Source organism: Montipora foliosa, chromosome 6 (genome assembly GCF_036669935.1).
Source record: "Montipora foliosa isolate CH-2021 chromosome 6, ASM3666993v2, whole genome shotgun sequence".
NCBI classification, from domain to species: Eukaryota; Metazoa; Cnidaria; class Anthozoa; order Scleractinia; family Acroporidae; genus Montipora; species Montipora foliosa.
In genome coordinates this window covers 39,851,198-39,875,127 of record NC_090874.1, presented here as the reverse complement: position 1 = coordinate 39,875,127, position 23,930 = coordinate 39,851,198, and the positions used below count along the sequence as shown (strand labels likewise).

Here is a 23,930-nt window from a genome sequence, read left to right as displayed (position 1 = left end):
CTGACGTCAGATGATGAGATAATGGCTTCAAGAGAGGAGCAAGTCACTGTAAAAAACAAAACTTGTCATCTTTGATTCGCAAGTGCAATGATAACCATCGTGTTAAATATGACGAACGAACTCCATTGATTGGTTCGTGCCTTGTTCGGCAGAGGTCGCGGTAAATCTGAGAAGAGAGAAAAGAGACAAAAAAAGAGGAGATCAGTACCAAGGTTACGCCGTTTGGCTTAGTCATGATAGTTCGACTCCTTATCGCTTGCATTTAAAGAGACATTTGACAGCCTCAGTCGAACTCATACAGTCTGCCCAAGGAAGAGCGAATTTCTTACGATGCATCATGACTCTTCAAAGCGTCACGTGATTTACTCAGATAAAAAGTTTCATATAATACGACAAGCCTCCTCTCAAAGGGTGTTCTACATAGTTAATATTGGGAAATGAAAGGGAGAAATGCTTTGACTACTTCGGAGGACTGTGAATTAAGGGAATATTCGATAAAAATATAAAAAAATACGTTTTTTTCTATCAATCTAATTTGCTATCACTGCCTCGGTAAAAGCAAATGCGGCGTGCAGTGAAAAACCATAACCATGACTCATTCAGTTTTTACCTTTTGTCGAAGAAGAAGGGCGGCAGTCATCGGACGGTTGAAACTCCTTCAGTTGTGCTGGAGAGCTCCTTAAGATAAAATCGAAAGCTTGCGAAGGTTCACGAACTTGCTTTTCTGTGAAAATGGGAATTAGGAACGGTTTAGCATACTTACGATAAAAAATTATTACATTACATCGTTAGCATGTAATCGTCGTGCTTTACACACCAGACCTGACAAAACGACAACAACAACAATCGTCGAATTTAAGGCGACGATCTCATTCAAAAGAGTAAATCGTCGCATATTTCTGCTACGTATTACCATTCTATAGAGGGAGAACGGTGCTAGATATTCAGTGCTTAACTGCAAAGTTATGATGTGCCCAATATGAGAGAGTTGAGTCCTGTGGGTTGTACTGAGTATCATAACCGAATTTTAAATCGGAGTACAATGACGACTAGGAGAACAAATTAAATGTTCAGTTTTGAGCAAACGCAGAGTGTTTAGGGGTAACAGATTTTCATGTGCGCATGTCGAAGAGGTGGCTGTGGACGCATCAGCGACTATGCGTTAAGTTCGAGATCTGCACGGTATAGGCCTTTTTGTAGGATTCAAACCCGATAGACCAATTTCGATATATGAAAATTCAGTCCAAAACAAAAGGTATCATCTCGAGGCTCTGGGTAATAAATAGAAGGATTTGCATAATTTTATTTCCCAGAGCCTCAAGATGATGCCTTTTGTTTTAGGCTGAATTTTAATATAACAAAATTGGTTTATTGTACTTAAATAACTCACGAGTCCATTTAAAACGGAATATTTTTTTCAGCGAATACACCACACAACATTTGAGTCCACACTCCTGGCCCCATTTGTTCATAGCTAGGCCGTATAGTTTCAGCATGTGAAATGATTTCATGAATATGCACACTCTAGGCACATCTAAGTAAGGGTGTACAACGTTTAACGTGAAGTCATATCATATCATATATCTTTCTTTACCCTTGGATTTTAGAGTAGCTTGGTGTAGCTAATATCTCCGAGCATTTACCCTCCCAACCATTATACACCACAGAAGACAGACAACAACGCCGGGAACTTCATGCCATACTCTTCGCGACAAGTGCGTGGCCTCTTTTAAGTCCCACAAAGTTTATGAACATTGAAGGATTGTGAGACTGGGCTTACGGTTTATCGTCCTTATCTGAGAAGACTGGAGAGTCTAACCATTTGCGGATGTCATTATTATTTTTAAGGCAGCACTTTCTCCTCAGTTATTTAAAGTCCGTGAGTGTTGGTCCGGCCGGAGTTGAACTCACGTCAGTGACCTATCGACTGGATACAGTTATGCAGCTTCTTAACATTTGGGGCCTGACTGGTTCGTTCATTAACTCTCTTCCTCCTAAAAGTGACACTTAAGGTGATTCCCTTGTTTTGCAGCGCGCATCTCATACTGCGCATAACATAACCGGCCATCTGACGGCAGGCAACAATGGCTGCTTTTGCTGTTCAAGAGCTTTTAAGTGCAATCATGATAATTCTTCTCGGTTAAGCAGGTGTTGTTTTGTAACTCGCCCAAGTCCTTTCGCGGAAAATGGTCATTTTGAAGCCGAAATTGCCACTTTGCCATCCATTTATTATCGTGTTGCAAAAAAAAAAAGAGCACGGAAACCCCTCATTTTTGATGGTTTTATTCACTCGTAATAGGTACACGGTTTTAAGGAAAAAAAGTTTGGATGGGAGAAGTTCTGGTAGTGCAAAGTGATGACTGTAACGGTCCAATTTGATTTCATTTCTTTGCACGATTGAACAATTTGAGATCACTTTACTTAAAGATCATAGCCCGGAAAAGCAAGTAGGTTCAAGTTTTCAGTAATATTTAGTAGCTTTTACTACATAACAACAATTTTTCCGGTTGACCTAGTTTCGAACGCTTCTCGCGTAATTCGGTGAAAAAACACTTAGAATGAAGGGCATACAGCGCGAAAACAAGCACGGTGACCACATCTTCTTATTGCATTTTTTTAATGTCCTGTGTATGAATATCAGTTGTGCCAAGTTTGAAAAATTCTGGATATTAAGTCATTTTCAAGGAAATTACCTTAACAGATTTTACTCTGTCTAACGTCAGACGATTTTAATCGTCAATAGGGAACCCTTTATAAGAGAAAGGGTAAAGCTCCGTTGGACTTATTTCCTGTATACTTGTTAGCTTGCCGGAAAAGTAGAAACCAAGCTTACAAAAGGCCATGAGTACAAGCAGAATTGTACTAACCATTTCCAATGATCCCAAATTTTACTGTCACACACCCTTGAATATTGCTTTCTTCTTTTCTGATGTAAAATATCCGCCATGTTGGCATATCCAATATTGCTGAAACAGTTCTGGCAAAGGTTTTCCTACCAAAAAACACAAACAGTAAACCTATGGTATAGACTATAACAATTTAAAGAGCCCTACGATTGAACCTTAAAAAACGCCCCACCTGGGGCAAGCGGTGGCCATTTAATAATCTCGACACTCAAAATGTCGACAGATGCTGCAATATTTGTATCCCAACTATCAAGTAGCAACGTACGTTCAACTCTTCTCTACGCCTCAGAGACGTGGAGAACCAACAAGAAGTTGGAGAGCAAACTTCGGGGCTTCGAAGGGAGATGCTTACGGAGAATATTGAAAGTCAGGTGGCAAGAAAAGGTGTGCAATGAGAAGATCTGGAGGCGCACAGGGGTGAATAACATCGTTCTGGAGCTGAAAAGAAGACGGTGGACGTGGCTTGGCCATGTCCTTCGCATGAAGAAAGCCGGCACCCGCTCGAGGCGCTGTCTTGGGCGCCCCCTGGGAAGAGGCACCGCGGTAGACCACTCGGCACTTGGCGGAGGACCATCGAGGACGAGATGAAAACAGCTGGGAAGACGTGGAACGAGCTGCGGTGGCTGGCCCAGGACCGGTCTGAATGGAAGAAGTTTGTCGGTGCCTTGTGCTCCCCCAGCGGGGCTCCGAGGATTGACCTGACCTGATCAAGTAGCAAGTGTATTACGGCTTTAAGTCCCAGAGTCTCTGTATCCAATTCAGGATGCGTTCGATCATCCGGAACTGATAAGAATACGTGGAGTGATGATTTAAAACGGCATGTTTGGCGTTTTGAGGAAACAAAGATAATAAAGAAATGTTTAAAATATAGTAATTTTAGCAGGTGTTTTACCATTTTAATGTGAATCTCTGTAAAAACGAAGGATTATTAACTTCTATTGCATGTATTCCTATTTCGGAATACGGTCAATCGAACGCATCCTCAATTTCAATTGATAACTAATGCGTCATAACGCCGTCATAACGAGTTCATCATGCCTACCGTGAAAATCCAGCTCCTTGTACATATTGCAGAGACTTCTCCACATACAAAGATTTTACGGGTTTGATAGTACCGCAGGCAAGACGCGCTGAACCACCGTTTGTTGCATGAACTACGATTCCTCGTCGAACAACTGTGGAAACAAATCCAGAAATAGGAAGTTTCAAACGGAACAACGAGACAGTGACTATAGGGATATTAAGTCGTTTAAGCCATCTGTCAAGTCCCTTTGTCCTTGGAGGGTCCTAATAAAAGGCTTTTGGTTTCTGAAGTCTCCAAGCCAAATGTATCTCTTATATTTCACGGTGCTATTTATTTAGCACTTCTCTTTTCAAAAACTCTTTAAGCTATCGTGGATATGTAGTTATTTATCTTTCTTTCCCTCGCTTTGTGTTGGCTACGTCTAATTACTTCGAGTTTTAATTGGTTTACCAGATTGTCTCCGTCCTTTTTGATTGGCCAAAGTAATTACTTTGGTTTTGGTTTTACGATACTCGATTGAAACTCGCTCTATAATTAGTTATTTGGCAAGTTTGAATGAATAAATAAACGTAGAGATGAAAATGTAACATTCACTCAATTTAATATCACCAAGGGATCCCCACATGATAATGTTCGTATAGCTGTGATTAATTAATCGATCGTGGCTGTTCGGTCAAATAAAAAGCTGGTCGGGGTCAGTGTTTTTATGGCGATTCGGACCGTTGCTTTGTGATTCGAGAGCAATTAGTGGGACGAGATCGCCGAGATTTACCAGCCTTAACTTTCTTCTCTTTATGAGGGGAAATGATAGCCAACGACATTCTAAAAATTCGAAAGCCACAAACCCGTCTAAAACGGATACAGTTTGCCCTCCGATTGCACAGAAAAGACAAGGACAACTGTACGTAGATGTTATTGAAGTTTATTTCTGCACTTACAGCTTATTTTAGCATTTATAAGCTCAAAGTTAATTTTCCCACACAAAGTCTATAAATCGTATACCGAGCTTGGGCTGCCTGTGATTGAGCAGCTAATAAACGCTCAACTTAACCTGTCGTCAGCAGTTGTAGAAACAAAACTTCTCATTTTCGTTTCTTTTTTGCTCAAGATGATCTTACCTGACATTTCTCCGAACAATGGAAGATCAGGATCAGTGAAGAACTGCTTTCCGAAACCAACATTCAACCGAGCATGCTTCCCAGAGAGATCCCCAACTTCACAACGCATCATGTTGTTAGAAAGACAAGAGGTTTTGTAGGTTCCCTGAAAACCGAAGAAATATTGCAGACCTTTTCTTAAATCGATGGTATCAGACACTAAACAATGCACTTTAACACATATCGCTTCTCACACGTTTCTTTTCTTCTACCATACTTGGCCAGCTAATAATAAGAGCACAAAAAAGAAAGGCATTCAATACTTACGGACAAGTAGACGTGGTATGGGTTATAATGAGGTCCAAGACTTTTACATCTCTTTCCCATTTCAGCAAAGGTGTCATTTCCTTCACGGTTCACATGCACATGCCATGGATGATCCACACTCTGATAATGGAAAGAAAATCATTTCATACTTTTTTGGTTCAGCCGTTCTATTGAAGCCCTTTATTCATTTGTCTTCCAGTCTACTTTATGACTAGATTCACTATCTGTTTTTTTCACAAACGTGGAAAAGGAACTTTGATTCGTTCATTGTCTGAAGCCTTTCTGTCTATTTCAATAGTAATTTAAGTAGTAGTTAAACGGATTCATGTCATAGAACCTATAACCTGTGTTCATTGTGAAGCCTCACGTGGATAGTTGAAATATTAACTTTTTTTTTTCTCAAGGAACCATGAATATTTTTACCTTTTTGCTGGAATTGGAGGCATAGCCCAAATCAATGTAAATCGACGTCTCTTCAGATTCTATGAACTTTTCGTGGGACTTCTGCTGAATCTGAAAAACAAAGCATCAATAATAAATCAATTCAAAGTCCGGAGAGGATGAAGTTGGTATAATATGAGATATCTTTCGTTGTCTTAACTTTGAAAGGTCGAAACGAAACTTGACTAATGCATCATGTCAAGTAGGACGCCGTTAGACATGTGCATTTTTAACTTTGCTGAAGAAGGCAACAGTAGTAGCCGAAACGTCCAGAACAATCTATTTTTAGCCAGTGTCAACTGGCTACACACCGAATATTCTTAACACCAAGTCTCATTTTCACTTCTAATATAATAAGGAGTGACTCCCCTCAGCAGCTGATTTATATTTTTTTTTAACCACTCTCTTCTTTTCTCGGTTAATATTATTTTGTACGGCAAAAGCTTTAAGAGCAAGTTCCAGATATTTTAAGGATTTTCATCCAAACATATCGCAAATCTGCCATGACACATAACAGCTCACCAAAAGAATGTAACCCTTCAGAGCAGGGCCCTTGAAAGTCACTTTGGTCTTCATGACAAACATCTCATGATTCAGTACGGCTGGATTGTCTGCACACACCCATCTGCCGCTTCCCATAACTTTCATTTTGTGGATAACGATTGATCGTCCATGGATGCTGTTCTTGCCAAACAAAGGCAGGTTGAAGTCAACGTGTGTCTTATTGTAATATGTGACATTGTGAAATGATCCATATTTTCCGCTTAGGTCGCCGATTTCATATTCATCATTTGTCCCTAAAAAGAAATGGGTGGAAACGACGAGATAAAAGTGAGCTTTCACACACACTTCCCTACAGATAAATTGCAAAATCCTTGGTTGATAGGAACGCATGAAATTGAAAACATTAGGCTGTCCGAATTGAATGGTGAAATTAAAGGCATGCAGATTACGTCGTAAACACGAACAACGCTTCCCTGGGTTTCAAAGCACTTAACTCATTTATCCTTCAGAAAAAAATAAAAAAAGTGTTAAAGGAATGAAAGAACTTTGCCTTTAAAGATACTGGTCTATCTTTTAAGAGTACACTTCAGGAGGAGTCTCCTATTCATCCTATGGAAGTTGTGACAAAGAAATATCGAAAGGAAAACAATTCTGCTTTATACCAGTTCCAGGAGAAGGACTTGATTTCACATCAACGCCAAAAGGATTCCAATGTCCACCCAGGTAGCCACCTGCACATGTTCCACTTCCGTTGAATTTCATCTCCCATGGCATAGGATAGTTGTGCACGTGGTATCCTTCAGCTTTCCTTTTTAAACCAGTCAAGCTTATCTCTGTTGTGGTAGGATCAAAAGGAGACCGCTGAGTAAACTTGAAATAACCATCGATACCATCATGAACACTGGCCGCGAAGGTCGCTTTTACAACCATTGGTTTCACCTTCATTATACTGGCACATGCAAAAGGTCTTTTTGGATCTACTTTTGAGAACAGTACGATCTTTTTTCCGATGACATTGTTTGCTCCGCTCAAAGGCAGGTTGGTATCAGTGAAAGCAACTTTAGTTTTTGACATTTCCTTTGTAGCCATAGAAACTGTGACGTCACCGTGTTTGGAGGACAAATCACCAATGAGACAATTTTCCTGTTTTTCCTTGCTGCAGTTTTGTCCATTGATACTGTTAGGATTGAAAATCTCTCCAGGAATTTGGCACGAAACTGTACCTTGGTTAATCTGCCATGTAAATTGACTTGATAATAATGCACTGTTGACATAAAAGAGATTGACAAATAGACTGGTGTCTGTGTCTGAGCTCGTGACGACTTGTCTAAAATAAACATAGCCTGCTACCGGATATTTGAAGACTGCTTTAGCCGTCACCATAACCTCCTTTGGAGTTATCAATGCACATGCCTTGGGCATGTCGCCGCTGTACAGTACCAGTGTTTTAGCCATGATACTGTTCGGACCAGTGATCGGAATCATCATGCTCTGGTGTGTAAAATTCCCCTTTGAGTTGTTGGCATTCAGTTTCCCAAGCATCCCCGCTAAGTCCCCAACAGCACAGTCCTGGAATCTCGAGTTACTAGATAAAGTGCAGGAGGTACTGTAGTTTGAAGATTTCGCAGCCATTGTAGGATCATATAATGCTCCAACTTCCCCTTCGTGACAACTCATAGCCGCGTTTCCATTATAAACCATGGGTAGTTGTCGTATGCTCCATGCCAGAGTCTCGTTGACTCCTTCCAAGTCGACCATGATGTTTGTAGGACCATCGTTGTGTCCTTGGAAGAATTTGACACCACCCTTTATTCCACTCATGCTGAAAAGGGCTTGTAGTTGATGATTTGTTGCCAATGAACATTGCATCAAACAACCTAGATGACAAACCAAAACACAAACGAAAAAAAAAGCAGATTACGAGTATATAAAACCATTAAAAAGAGGGGGTAACCGTGCTCGTTCAGGAGAAAGTAGCCATTCCTTGACAGATTAAGCTTGACGTCAGTGATAATCCGCCATTATATTAATGTGCGCGAGCTGATGCACGCCAATGACGCAAAAACTTATGCGCAGTAGGGTTGCGCAATGCAAAACCAGGGAGTCACCTTAAATGTTGTTCAAATGGTTTTTCAATTCCAAAGGACTTAAATAAAACCGCACTCCTTTTACTTATATATATATATATATATTAGTCCTTATTGCCCCCAATGGGGCATAGGGCCGCACTCCTTTTACTTGAACAACTATATTTCCTCCGGATCCTCAGCAAAGTTTCTAGAACAAAATCGTGAAATCGAATTATGTAAATACAATTTTGTTACATCTCAAAACAAAGTTATCGTGACTATATACAATCGTTCATACACCAAATTGGCGGGCAATACTAATGAGACATACATGAAAACGATCTCACAATACAGCCACACATGTACAATATCGCTTGTAAGTGATTTTTCGACGTTTCGGAGAAGTCATGGCCCCATTATCATTAGCAAGGATGACGTGTAGGGCCTACTTTGTATTGAAACTTTTAACACCGTAGACATACTATACTTGAAGGTTATTACACGCTGAAACGATAGGAAAACTTACTGATAAATGCAAAATGTTTACTCTATTAGAAAATAAAGACCACATTTTCAAGCATTACATTATTACACGGATTTAGGTAAAATTCTGAAAGATGGGAGTTTTTAAGCAAGCAAAAATATCATAGAATTATGTGGAGAAAATAATCCAGATTTCCGAAAGTTCACCTGTAAACACATTTTCGCCTGTCTTCACTTACTGCTTTATCTTTGGTTCAGTGACCCATTAACTGCGCATTCCTCTGATGTGTGCTTTTAATATCATCGGCCCGCAAAAAAAACGATCCGAGGAGGGCATAATTATGGTTTGGAAATCATAAATGGCGTCAGTTTTCAGGAAGAGTATACAGAAGAAGAAAATAATATTTATCCGGATTCTTTGTTTGTAATGGCTACGATTTATACTTGCAATTTCATTTTTCCATTTCGCCTATCACAAGAAAAATAAAAAAAGGATTGTTCTTAATTGACGTTTAATATGCAGGAGTGATCAGTTTGACCTATTTATCAGTTTCTAAAATTCTGTCATAACTTGCTTCAACGTGCGTGAGCCGGAACATGTCCGAGTAAAAAGCGTTGATGGAAAATTCTTTCATTTAAGCTACGCTTAGAATAATAAACATTACCTGATTCACGGAAAACCGCTAAAAGTGTTTAGAACATTCAGTTAACAAAACTGTCATGTAACGATGCATCGATAAAGAGCAATTCAATCAGAAAATGATTTGATTTGACTTCCCCGTTTCTTTCACCTCTTCAAGTTTATGACCGAGCAAAAGTTATTAGGCTCTTAGCACTATGCAGCAATGATAGTACAAGAGTTTCCCGTAATGGAGAAACAACGATAGTTTGCAACAGTTTAAAGAACATCACCTGATGAAATGAAAACAGTTAGACACAGCGTCCTAAGGAAAACTCGACAAAACATGGTGAACAGCCGGTGGATCTCCAACTACACCTTTTTTTTTCTGCTTGATGGACAAAAGGGTTGCAGAGTTTATATGCCATTTATTGTATGGAAAGTAATGATGTCACAAAGCAAAGCTTTTCTATTACGCTTAGACGAAACTGAGAACAAAGTGACCGCAAATATCTTCCTGGCTAATTTTATGACCTCTTTAACCCTGCATGCCTGGGGCCAATATCACGGATTCCTCGCTCATTCAACTGAAGTCGGGAAAAAAAAACATGCTGATAGCACTTTTCAATATCGAGCGTCTTTTCCTTGTCCTTTTCTTTTTCCAGAATCATCCTTACGACGATATATTCACGGATTCCGAATTTCACTGTCTGTTAAGGGCGCTCTATAGTGCAGTGGTGATCAAGGTCCTGCTTCAACGACTCCTATACTCTTAGGCATCATATCAATTAAAACTTCAGAATCTTAACAGTTTTTTCCCTGCGGTTTATTACAAGCCAACAAACCGCCGCGAAAAAAAAGAAGGAAAGCTGACAGTTCCCCATTTGAACATTGTATGTATAGTTTGCGTAATCTACTTGTTACGTGGAATGCCGAAGGCATCCACGTCTTAAAACCGGGCTGGAATCTTTTTTTTGTTGGTAGTCACAAATGTGCATACCCCACGGATATTGAATTTATCTCCCATCGGGTGGACTGATTTATATTCCCTACGGTATTTCCAAACTTCCCTGCCCCGAGGAGAACTCCTATACTTCCCAAGCCATCACGATTTTTCTCTGCTAGCGCGTTAGACCACTCGGCCACCGTGACACACTTCTATCAGAATGGTGAAAGCAAATATTTATAATAGAATCTTTCCGCCCGCCATGATTGTTTCAGTATTAAACTATTCGATAAAGTGGATAAATGCTTTTTCTTTGAGAAAGGCAAGCTTTAAAGGTAAGGAGAATTTTCTACGTTATTTCTAGATCTTGCTTCGTACTTGTGTGTTCCACTGTGAACATTATTATTTTGCATACAACGAATACTTCATTAGAAGCATTTTGCATAGAACGAATACGTACTCCAATATTTCTTGGGAACCAGTTTGTTCGCCGTTTTGACGTAGAAAGAAAATAAGAAAATAGCTTTGAACGGCCAAACAAGATAAAAAATGAAATCAAGTTTATAAAAAACGAATTAGCTATCGCCGTCACGGGGACTTCGCAGCCGTCCCCCATCCAAGTACTAACCTCATTCGGAGGAGCTTAACTTCAGCTGACACTTGGACTAGCATCAACGATTGTGATCTTTATGTTAAATTCGCCCCTAGATCTTGTCGAACTTTATAACACTTGAAAGAAAAAAAACGCACTAACAAAAACCAGGTGTTATGCCGTGATTTTGTCACAGATGTATCCTTTGTTTCGTGAGTTGTAAGTAAACACGCAAGGTATAACTTGATCACAGGCGGCCGCTAAAATCGATGTCACTTCCGATTTTGCGATTTTACTTGTATGACCAAAAGTACGATAGAAAAATTGAACTCTGATGGAACGTAACAAATATCTCCCGAAATGTTTTTCGCTGATGGCAAATTGTTTCATTCTCGATCGACACTTCCTAAAAGTTCCTTCTGCTCTTCTTAAAAACTACATATTAATATTTATTTACTTTTTCGTCAATATTTGTTTTGCATAAAGCAGGCTAGCAAAATCTGTACCTTGCTTTGTTCGCATTTTTAAGCGTTAAAATAGAATTTTTGGGCGAATGTTCCTGACAGCAAAAGTCGCATATTTTAACGTCCCCCATCCAGATACTAACCCCGCTGGAAAGGGGAAAAAACTTTAGTAACATTGGTCTTGGAAAGGTGTCAGAAGCTCAGAGTACACGCTTAAGCTTGTGGTGAAAAAGAAGTTGTAAATGATCAACATATCGACTTTGAAGCCAAATGTTTCTCGATTTCCTGTTATTTTCTTCAATCGTTCTGGGCTTAGTATTTTACTGAACCACATGTCTTCTTAGAGGGTATATAGCAAAGATGTCTACCATGGCACCGTAATGATTTACGATACCAAACAGTGTCGTGTACTATTAGAGCTACATATTGTGCAAGGACTTGAATCTCCTGGAAAAAACAAAACGCCGCTCAGTTGACATTTATGGAAAAAAACACTGTCAAGTTACTGCACTACCACACGCAATGCGTTCTTACTTTAAAAAATATCCCGTATCTCCTCAATTCTACCCCCCCCCCCCCCCCACCTCCAGACTAAAAATCCCGTATCCCCACAATTTTTTTACCTAATTATCTCGTATCCTGATCGCTTCTCGGGCTTTTGGCTAAGATTAGTTTCTTGGCCAAGGACTACGGTCAAGTACTATTGTACAACGTACGGTACTTTTTCAGTGCCGTAAGGGGCAGGCACAGAACAGTTTCGGCTGTTTGTCTGTTCTCTCGAAAACGATGACAAGGGTTTTTTGGGTTTTTTGTTCAGCTCGAGTGTAGAATCAGGACGAACTGTTGTAGTTTCTGATAACTATTTACTACTTGTAGCTTTTGTTGAATTTTGAATCGATGATAGAGAGAGTTTTGGCGATCTCAATCCGGACTGGACTACTGGATTTAAGGATTTTTCTTAACGAGATTTCAAGTTATTGTGGAGTTACTGAAATCAAGATTATGGAATTGTAAAATTTGAACTTTGGACTGGACTATACAACACGCAATTACGGAATTTTTGAGCATTGAGAGAAATAGAGCACGGATGTTGTCTTCTTGTCTTCGTCACGGCAAATTTATACAGTTTGCAAGGAACTAAACCAGGATTACAGAACCAGACGTCGATTACAGGGCCCGGTTGTTCGAAAGCCAATTACCTTAATCCAGGATGAGTGTAAACTTTTGTTTCATGTTTTCAACTTTTTGGTCACAGTTTCCTTTGCTTATTTTTGTTTTTCAAGATTGACTTCTTCTAATGTAAAGTTTTTCTGAATATCAGCCTTGAACAGCATTTGGGAGTAGAGGATAAAACTCGTTTTAAAACCCAGTTTCTGAACAACTGGCCCAGGATGATAAGTTGTTGAACTGTGATTTGTAATAAGTTTTTCGGATGATTTAAGGCTGATCCTGTAATTTTTGGATGAAAGGAGTTAACGAAGCAAGTAAAACTGTAGGATTTGAATTAAGTCTCCTTCCAAAAAATAAATAAATAAAAGATCCCGTATCCTGATAACCTGCTAATAGGGCTTCGTTGTTTGCATTTGCAAATTTAGTAACATTAGTAATGAGTTTTTACAACAAAAAACTTTAAGTTATATTACAGATGTATCTTTCTAGTAATCTTTCGCCATTTTCCGAAGTCTACCTGTACTTGAAGTTCACCGTAACTGGACAATTTGTGTTAACTGTTTGCGCATTCCACGGATACGCCCTTGTAGGCGTCTTGTTTGGCTATAAACACGAACTTTCTGTTCACCCACGTAACTGTTTATCAAGGCGTAAGCGATATGATGAAGGCACACGACTATGGCTCACCCGTCGTGAAAGAGATATTCAGGTGTACTCAATTCCACATCAAGATCTTTCTGTAATAAATAATAATAAATTATTATCGTCATTCTGAAGTTTTGGTGGGAAGGCTCAACGTTTCTCGATGGTAAGACGTTTTTTTCTGAGTAAGGAGAACTCAGTAAGGCGTAATGTGAGTATTCCAGTAGACTCTTCAATTTAATGCTATTCCGTTTCAAAACATCACGTATGCCAAATTATTCAACCTCATTTATTTATTACTGATTCAGGGCCACGAAGCCGTTTTGTTGATCCTTCAGTGACCTTAACTTTTTGACAAGGAAAGTTCTTACGGATTTCGAAGGTTAAAATAAGCGCAAAGACGGAACTACTGAAGTGACCATTCCTTAGAGTTCAAAGTTACTGTTCCTCCGTCTATTTTCACTGGCGAAGGTCAGACAAAAGACGAATTTCGAGCCAACCTGTATGTGTAGAATTGAGTTAAGTTGAGTTAAGTCAATTCCTTTCATCAAGTAAGTTTCTACCCTAAGAAAGACACGCTTTTAAATTCATCGTCATGTATTACGTGGGGGCGATCGTAGACGGCCGCTCGATCTGCAAAACTAATTCTAAACGTTTCCCTGCTGTTAAACGTTGTAAAGGTTGGCAACCTCAAGGACTTAAAGACAAACGCTCGACTGAGTAGTGCGTATCACGTATAAGTCAAAGTGGCCTCACATTTTTCAACAATCTCCCGCAACCTCGAATCAGTAGCCTTCCGTCATCGTTAAAATTGCAAATGTATTAACGACTTTTTCCTGGGCCCTTCAATTTGAGGTTTTCCGCATTACTTTACAGTGTAATAAAGATACTAACTTCCTAAAAATATAAACTTCGTCAACTAAAGGGCTCGTGCAGAGGTCCGGGTATTAGCAAGCCAGAGTTCGTATAAGTTTGTGCTCGTAACAGGCACGGTTGCTGCTTTTTTAGTCATACTGAAAATTCCCCGCATTGAAATGCCTGCTTTTTTTTTGCTGAGGAAAGGTTGAAGAAACTTCCCTGATGACGCGAAAACTGTCAAACACTTTTTAAACGAAAACTGATACTACCATGATACACGATAAACCGTTAGCAAAAATGGATACCTTTCGAAGTTCCTACTTGTGATTCAAACTCAGTTGCCCGTTTCTTTTCTTTCTGTCAGAGTACTATTATCAGCCGTCATGTAAGGCCCCTGACAGAAATTCGTGTGTAAGAACAAGTTAATCATTGTCAGGCGACTTTCTTCGGCTCACGCAATGATACATGTCCACTTTTTCAGGATTTACGGTTGGATTCCGTTCAACCTATGCCCTCTGCACGCTAGTCTTTCTGGTTTCATCATTTTTTTAAATTCAAATGTTAAAAATTATACATTAAACTATGGTTAAGCCTCATGAGACCAGTCGCCTTAATACATTGTTCTCACTAAAGAAAAGTCCACTGTTTACTTCTTTCTTTGCCAGTGGTTTCTTCATAGAGTGTTGACATTGAAGTTTGGAGCTCGATTTATTACACTTCAGTATGACAGCGATCAGGTGGCAGTTCCTACACATCTTTTACGCAGTTCCTACACATCTTTTACGTATTACAGCGCAAGCAAAGCTGATATCAGTCGTTTAGTGAAGTGTGCAGTCTATCATGTTTGTTGCTGGCACTCGACAGACAAACCAGGAAATTGTACATGACACGACAAAACGTTCCATCTATTTGTTTAATGGACCTATTCATTCCCTGTTTTTCTTCAGAATTTATGTTGGCTCCTACTGAAAAATCCCATAACTTATTCACTGACTTTCACAAAAATCACTTTTAAAACATTTTTTGCGCGAACGAACTATATGTTATGGCCATTGTCAAATAATGGGACCCTCGCTACTTCAAGTCCTGGGAAACAGAACAGACATCCCATTTTAACCGCAGTGGGGCCCGCTTTCAATTACCAATCATTTCCCTTCAACACCGCATGAAAATTATGCGTGTTCGCCATTCCTGGTTTCGTTTCTCAAAGAGAATAATCTGTTTGCGGAATTACAGTGTCCCATTACACTGAAAATTGTGCACAGTCATTGTACGTAAATCTGCGTAAATACCCAGTACTGCTACTTATTAAGGTATGCTGTATGAGAGTTAAATGTCATGCATTTTTAACGATTTGCGTGAGGTAGGAATTCGAAAATGAATGTTTTTCCGCATGTTTCAGTCCGAATGTCTATGCAAATGGCGACATATCAATATCTCAACTAAAACAGCTCAATATCCCGCCATTTAGACAGAGTAAGACGGACGGAAGGCAGTCGAGTGAAACGTAGATGTTCACAAGGTTTTAGAAAACTCACAGTAAAGAATCGTTCGGTTGTGGGTTTTCTCAGAGTCTTCATCTCTGTGGGCCACGCATATTTTTACAAGAAGTGGATTCCTGCACCACTTTAGAGGGAGTTTCGCCGCAATTAAGTATCGAAGCCTTTTAAACTGGACTGGCATATCATGCAATCCCAGCTCAATTGACTTTTCATGAGAAATGCAACCATGGAACCTATTAACCGAAAGCGGTAAATCTCTAAAAATTCTTGAGTCGTTAGGCAAACTAATAAGGTAAGGGTTGAATGGATCTCGATGTTCTTACGATTTGTCCAAAATTGTCTGAAAACAATTCTGCATTTCGTGTCAAGGGCCCGCGGTTTGGAATTCATGTGATTCTTGTCGTACATGTTTTAGGGCCGGAAATGTTAGCGATACTGATACACTTTACTTGAAACATTGCACTGATTTGTAACTGTATGCGAAGTGTTGAAAACAAGTCAACCCAAAGAGCTTTCGTTTAGCCAACGTCAGCTGATTTCTGCTTAATCTGCTTAATCAAGCCACACCGTGAACAAGACACAAATCATTTGTCACAAACTTGATATTAACATCACGAGGCAACGTTAGCGTGTTAGTATTCCCTCCCTTTTGCTGTGCAAAGATAATATCCCACATGCATCTCTAGACTTTTGTATGTTTGTGATCTTAACGATGACGTACTTCTCAGTTATGTAAAAAATAATTAAATCTCGACAGGAAGTTAGAACGTTTTATTTTCCTTGGACTTTTCAAAGCACAAGTCTTGTTCCTTTTTCCAAGCATTTTTTGATAACCGCAGTTCAACTTCCTTTAATTTTTTCCTCCAAATTCAGTACTGGCAATAATGTTTTCCTTCAGCGTATGCTACTGCATTTTCAAAATGTAACGGCCACATCTGGCTGTCACAGAATTGCGTAGAATTATGCGATTTAAACTTGACTGAACATTTTCAAGATCGATGACAGGAAAGAACTATACATTATGCACGCTTTGATTCGAACGGAAAATGGCGCTGAAAATAAAGGAGCATGGCACAACGAAACACTTAAGTTCAAAAGCGTGCATCTTGTTTTCTCCAATGGATTTCTGTAAGCTCTGCGAACTTGAGATTAAGCCACTCATTTTACAGAAATTCCTGGTGCGTTTCGACCAAAAGAAGACAGATAAGTTATGTTTAGAAACGGGATTGTATCACACAACGTTAACACTGACGTTAAGTTTGGTTTTTTTCAGAACTGAACCAAACGTTTACAACTTCTCAGAGCTTATGCCTTCTCTGAACAGTAAGAAATAACTTAACTTAAACCTCAATTTCAATTGTTCTAGGAGCGAGCAGGTCACCATTTATCAGTCCATGACCTTTTTTCAAGTCTTCTATTTCCGTCGATGAATATAGAACTAATCTGAAAAACATCTAGCAAAAATAATATTTTTTTGCAAGATACACAAAACTGAACTCTTGAAACCGATAGTGGTTTTCGTAATGTATGGTGTGGAGCTATTTTTGCTTACGCCGCTATTGCTGGTGCTGAACCGTTCAGTGTTATACTGACCTGATAAAAGGAAAACCATAAAACCAAATGACTTCAGAAAAATATCGAGCGACATGGTGAAAAATGAACCGGTTTCAGCTTCCTGTTTCCAGACAAGTTTATCTTTCCGTTTCTCGAGCAACTGTTTTTATTTCAGGTCGACGGTGGGAAGAATTTTGCATAAACATCAGAGTTATCATAGCGTTAAATGACGCATTTTGTGTCAGTTTTGAAAGGGGATGACTGACCATTGAAAATAAGAAGGCATGTTCTTCCTGCATCACGAACAAGGCCAATGCCAACTTCTGCTCGTTGGGAAGTATTTTTTGTTGCACGTAAAGGCATATTTTTTACAACTTTTTTCGTTTGATTATTGTTCATGCTTGATGTAATCATTGGTTAATAAATTACGGAACAAGCGTTACCTTCCGTGTATCCAAACACTTGATATGCAATAAAATAGGGATCGAAGCTCTTCAGTGTGTTTTTGAGTACTTTAGATTTTATGCTAAGTGCTGTGTAAACGATTAGGTCGTAGATGTCTGTATTGAGTAAACTGATAGATTCGCAAAGGATTTTGAGGCAATTTGAGTCCGCAGCCAATATCATAACGTCATAAAGAGACTGAAGAGGCACTCCACCAGTGGACTCCGACTGAAGCCTTATAAAGTACGCCTCCGCTGAGTCCATTTATTTATTTAGTGCTAAATTTTCTTCTTTGCCTGCGCATTGACGCAAAGAGCGTCCCACATACGGCGAAGACTACACTTCTCAAACGCATTAGACAAAGACACGCTTTGGCTCTTTGTCTTATCCAATAATTCGTCTTAGTGCTACGCGCGATAAATACAGTAAAACTGTGACAGGCAAAAGCAAAAGTTGGTCTTCCGCTGCCCATGCAATGTACAAGAACATAATTCTGAACAGACGAACAAATTAGTACCGAAGTTTTATCTCAGTAAATACTCTCAGTTTTTCCTTAGTTCAAAGAAGATAAAAATCATAGCTTTCCATTCCGACATTCGAGCAAAAATCGTACACAACGTAAAGACTGGCGTTTCAGAAGGGTGTGGAAAAGTCACAGTATGGTGGATTGATCTTTCTGTGACCCTGCGATGATAAAAAACGGTGGAAGCGATTGAAGAGTTTGAGCAGTTAAATTTGTGTGTTTAGTACAGAAATTGCCGCCTTTGAAGAACAAAACGAAAAAGCGGTGGTTAACCACATGGAGCCACGTTTACGCTATTTAAACAAACTCTTCACTGTTCTTTACTGTACTGAACTCTTGACGCACATTTTTTCTTTTAAATTATTTTCAACGTAAATTTGAAAATGGTGATATGGAGACATCAAACCGTTGCTCAGGCTTCCTTGTAGGCGATGACTTCCTTGTCGTGAAAGAATAAATAGTTTTATCTCTCACATTGATATTTCTTCCACATTGAATTAATGCTGTCGAGTATCGTATCTTTCTTCTGGTTATTTTAGGTATTATTTCACCTCTCTCGCGCCCCGTGTAAGATGTATTCCTCGTATGAGTAGGTGAGTCAAGGGCACCCAACGAGCAAATTAAGCCATTGGCAAACTTGATTGTATGAGAACCATTTCTAGGCTCCTTGTAATGTATAAAGACTGTGTAGGGAATGATATCTTCATTTTAGAGATTGATAGCTGAACGTTACCTTCGGAGAACTTCCAGGTGACCTTTTTAAGTGCCAAAAATTGCAAAAATATCCCTTTCGAAAACGTAAGGGTCTACTATTCCCCGGTTGCGGATCAGGTAGGTGAAAATGGTATCGGGAAAAAACCTTGTCAGACCTTCTTGTTTCGTCAATTCGACCATTGACTGTGCGACTTCGTTTCGTTAATTACTCAATAAGTTGTGGATTTCAGCATTCTACTGACCTCCCAAGCAGTTTTTCGTAACGCGTGGCTTTGTGGCATAACCTCGAATACCATTGCGTGCGTTTTTCATGATTTCAAGATATTGTTCATTCAATACTTTTAACAATCAAATTTCCCTAAGGGAAAAAAATTTGCATACAAATGACGAAATTCAAACAGCAAGAATCAAAATTTATTTTAAAACCAGACATTTTCAAGAATTTGCAAAATGTGGATTCTCTGCAAGGGGAATTTAACGTCAAGGGAAGTACAGGACATAATATAATACAAACAATCTTCTGTTTGTATGGGGGTTGAAAAGTTCAAGTGATATTCACGTGCAGAGGCGTGTCTTCCGTCTATTTTAATGGGCTCAGTTTAGACTTAGAGAACATCCGCTTTTTTACCCCAATGGTCTATGCTTAAAGATTATCTCCTACGATCTCGATTTAAGTTTCCATAGTCAATGGACCAACATTTTTATTTACCAACAGATCGCATAGCGAGAAACGTCAGAGAAAGGGCTTTAACGTCATGAAAGGAATTCCCGTTTTGGTTCTTAAAGATCAAATGCCTTTGTCAGGCATTATCACAATAGAATAATACCTCAAACAGTCAACGGTCAAAGATATGGCTTTTTGCAGCTAAAACACTGAGTTATTTTGGTCGCTACGTTAGATTAACAAAAACGGTTGAAGTTTCAAACTTTAAGGGTAATTAGTGCCACCTCAACTTAAATCATCGAAAATAGCACCTGGGCTGACTTTTTCGAGTTTTAACTTTAAATCGTGCCACAAATACGTAGGCGTGGTTTCCGTACGTATAAAAGGCACTCGGAGTATTGACTCAGTCAGCGTTTACACGAATCCGGTTTCATTTATAACCGCATTGTTTTCCATGCGGTTACACCTTCCGTTTACACGACACCGATCGAGACTGTCGCCGAAACCGTGTCGATTTGAAACCTTTGCCAAAAGTGGAGAGTTTTCAAAACGATGCGGTTTCATCTGTCGTGTAAATAGCGAAACCGCTTCCATTTGAATACGGTTACTATTTTGGCGCAAAATTTGCATTGTTGAATTCAAAATACTGAATTTAGCACGTAGTGGAGCGCTCGCTTAGACCATCATGACCTGGATTTCCTGGCGAAAACCGCGCCGTGTAAACACTTTCAAACCGCATCGATTTTGACGCGGTTTCGAAGTCATGAAACCGTGTCGATGTGAACCCGCGTTCGTGTAAACGCTACCTGATCTCGAAGGACTGCGGTCCTGAAAGCAAAGAGTTGAGTTATTAAATTTTATTCCTTTAGGCTACTTTTTTATTGCTATTTGCTGACCAAAGGTTAACCCAATCGAGATCCGCTCTTGAGAACAGCAAAAAGCGTTGCAATCAAAGGCTTCCGTCTTTTCCGAAACAGGAAGAAATAGAGACCTTTGTGTTTAGAATTAATCATGATGTACACGGGTTTTTCAGTGACATAAATTGCGATCGTCAGATGATCCACAATTCTTGGTCAGAGTAACCAGCCTCAGTTGTGGATCGCTAATACTCGTAAAAATTTGGATGTGTGATTGCGTGCATCGCTGGACGTTTTGCAAGATCGTAAAGGGCTTGAGATGCCTCTCCCTCACTATTACTTTAGTACAGTGATCAATGCTTTACTGACCTGTTGAAAGGAAGATCATGAAACAGACTGTCCTCAGAAAAGCAGGGAACGGCATATCGCAGGTTTACTTCGAATGTTTGATAACTGACCAGGTCATTCTCAAAGGCATCGCCTTTTATACATTTATGATGGGAGTAATCGATGCAAACGTAATTAATTTGCACAATTACTCCATTGGTTAATAGACAAATAGCGTCATTTTTTCATGGACTTATTTTAGCGGCATTAAAACAAAGAGGAAAAGTAATCTGCTCTTGCGAATGAACTAGCCACCTTCAAACATTTCTTCTTAAACTGCCGCTGTTATCCGGCCACATTACAAATTTTGCACCACGCAAAAACAATATGCAGTGTTGATCCAGGTTCTCATTATTGGAAGAGTCGCATCCCCTAGATCGTAGAACGAGTTCAAGGCTTTTCGATGTTTTGAATGTGTCTATATTGCGCTGTTAGACGTAAACATACCCTTTTATAGCAATATACATTTTACAGTTTAATATCTAACATTATAAGGAATAGCGGAAAAATATAAAATCGTTTTCAATCATTGCTTGCTATATATACATTCATCTAAATTTATATAGTTCTCCTCCGGATGTTCGTTTTTTGTAAATTATATTAAGGAAAAGGACGTAACGAGAGATGGCTCCCCTAAAAAAAAAAACTCCTAAAATAGTTCAACATGTTTTTAAAGTTTAAACAGTTCGGTGAATGCAAATGTTATTTAACTGTTCGAGTATAAAGTGTTGATCCGATATCGTCGCACATGCGAAAGGTCTTTCTGGATCTACTTTTGAGAACAGTACGATCGTTTTCCCGATAACATTGTTCGCTCCGCTCAGAGGCAGGTTGGTGTCAGTGAAAGCAACTTTGGTTTTTGACATTTCCTTTGTTGCCATAGAAACTGTGACGTCACCATGCTCAGAGGACAAATCACCAATGGGACAATTTTCTTGTTTTTCCTTCCTGCAGTTTTGTCCATTGATAATGTTAGGGCTGAAAATCTCTCCAGGAGTTTGGCAAGAAACTGTACCTTGGTTAATCTGCCATGTGAATTGACTTGATAATAATGCACTGTTGACATAGAAGAGATTGACAAATAGACTGGTGTCTGTGTCTGAGCTCTTGACGACTTGTCTAAAATAAACATAACCTGCTACCGGATATTTGAAGACTGCTTTAGCCGTCACCATAACCTCCTTTGGAGTTATCAATGCACATGCCTTGGGCATGCCGCCGCTGTAGAGTACAAGTGTTTTAGCCATGATACTGTTCGGACCAGTGATCGGAATGATCATGCTCTGGTGTGTAAAATTCCCCTTTGAATTGTTGGCATTCAGGTTCGCAAGCCTCCCCGCTAAGTCCCCAACAGCACAGTCCTGGAATCTCGAGTTACTAGATAAAGTGCAGGAGGTACTGTAGTTCGAAGATTTCGCAGCCATTGTAGGATCATATAATGCTCCAACTTCGCCTTCATGACAACTCATAGCCACGTTTCCATTGTAAACCATGGGTAGTTGTCGTATGCTCTATGTCAGAGTCTCGTTGACTCCTTCCAAGTCGACAATGATGTGTGTAGGACCTTCGTTGTGTCCTTGGGAGAATTTGACATCACCCTTTATTCCACTCTTGCCGGAAAGAGCTTGTAGCTGATAATTTGTTGCCGATGAACATTGCATCAAGCAACCTAGATGACAAACAAAACACAAACGAAAAAGAAACATAAGTCTTTTCTAAAGCTATCATTCTTCGAGGTTTTAAGGTGCGTTTTAAAATCCGATTTACCCTAGTGATCAAATTTAAAACAGACCTCGCATTGAAATTTTTGAGTGCCGTTAATTAAATATGATATTCAACCACGCATTCATCTAAGGGTATATTAGTAGCTTTTACCAGTTTTTAAACGAAGAAATAACGTGGAAATTTTAAGTTGAGTAATTCCGTGAAGCTCTATTTCGGAGGAGCAGGCTCGAAGGTAGGGGAAGGACAACACAACTTGCATTCTCTTTTGGCGTCGGTTTTTAGAAACCAAGGCATGCCAATGGTTAATTTAATTGCCGCATCAAAAATGGTGTTCACAAAAAGATTTTTGGAACTTTTGACAAAGGAGAAATGGGACTTTGGATTTAATCCAGGGGTAAGAACTAAGACAATGATATACCCTTCGCCATCCTTAAACTGTTGTCAGTAACTGGTTTTCAAACCGGTAAAGAGCTCAAATCAAACCTCACTCTTTTTACGTGAACAACTGTTTCGTCCTAAAAAAGTACTAAAACGTGAAATCAAATGGTATTACAATAATGACAATTTCTTTACCTGTCATAACAAAGTCATCGTCATACACGAAGTTGGCGGTTGGATATATGCTTGAAAGACTGAGAGATCACAGCCTCACAATATTGTTTTATTATTGCTTGTTTTTTTACTTGATTGGAAACTGATAACGCGAATTTCCTAAATTAGCTCAAAGAAAAAGATGCTGTTATCATGTTATCATCAGTTGAGGTAGTTGCATATCCTCGACTTTAAAGGCCCACCTTCAAACGACAGGCATTGCGTGCCTCGGAACAATTTTCATATATTAAAATTCTACCCAAATCCGAGATTCATCCAATTAGATCGCTGCGATAAGAAATACGAATTTCCATAACAAAAACAAACGGTCGAAAAGCCTGTCCGTTGAAGGTGGGCCTTTAAGTACCAATTAATAACATTTAACACATCGACGAGTGGTTTTCTTTCTTGTTAATCTATTACAGGATCCCATGGAATCCCGTCAACATCGGTCAACACTACAACTTCGCGAGGGACTGGTAATGGCTACACAAGGTTTCCCAAGGGGGGTACAGTGGTATTTCTGCTTTCGCCACATTATTATTGCTCTTAAGTATAAAACCAAGAGAAAATTAAACTAGTGTTGTATGCTGCGAGTTAGCAGGGGAAGTTATATGATCATTAACTACTGCATGAACTTATAAACACGAATACACTACTTAACATGTGTACAGCCGTGCGCTATACGAACTCAAAACGTCTGAACAAGGGTACGGACATAAACTTCAAATAATCATTTACTCGGCCGTTCTCAGTGAACACAGTGTGCGGCTTACGTTACAAAACAACGATCAACATACTAAAAAGAAGAAAACTCCGTAAATTCT

General features: G+C 39.4%; 2 protein-coding genes across 2 annotated transcripts in view; both read right to left on the bottom strand.

The window, feature by feature from the left end:
* On the bottom strand, positions 1–21,074 carry LOC138009065 (uncharacterized). The gene is made up of 10 exons (XM_068856366.1): positions 20,770–21,074; positions 6,962–8,176; positions 6,318–6,592; positions 5,778–5,867; positions 5,355–5,474; positions 5,049–5,193; positions 3,949–4,081; positions 2,868–2,992; positions 611–724; positions 1–166 (listed from the first exon to the last, which is right to left on the bottom strand). Exons 1-10 carry the CDS (start codon positions 20,822–20,824, stop codon positions 66–68), a joined length of 2,373 nt encoding a protein of 790 aa, XP_068712467.1. The 5' UTR covers positions 20,825–21,074; the 3' UTR covers positions 1–65.
* Positions 21,075–22,298: 1,224 nt separating this feature from the next.
* LOC138005555 (uncharacterized) overlaps positions 22,299–23,930 on the bottom strand; it is a 6,099-nt gene continuing 4,467 nt past the window's right edge. The window contains exon 3 of the mRNA XM_068851765.1: positions 22,299–22,456. Within this exon, the coding sequence (XP_068707866.1) occupies positions 22,299–22,456 (158 nt within the window). The remainder of the gene's footprint in view (positions 22,457–23,930) is intronic.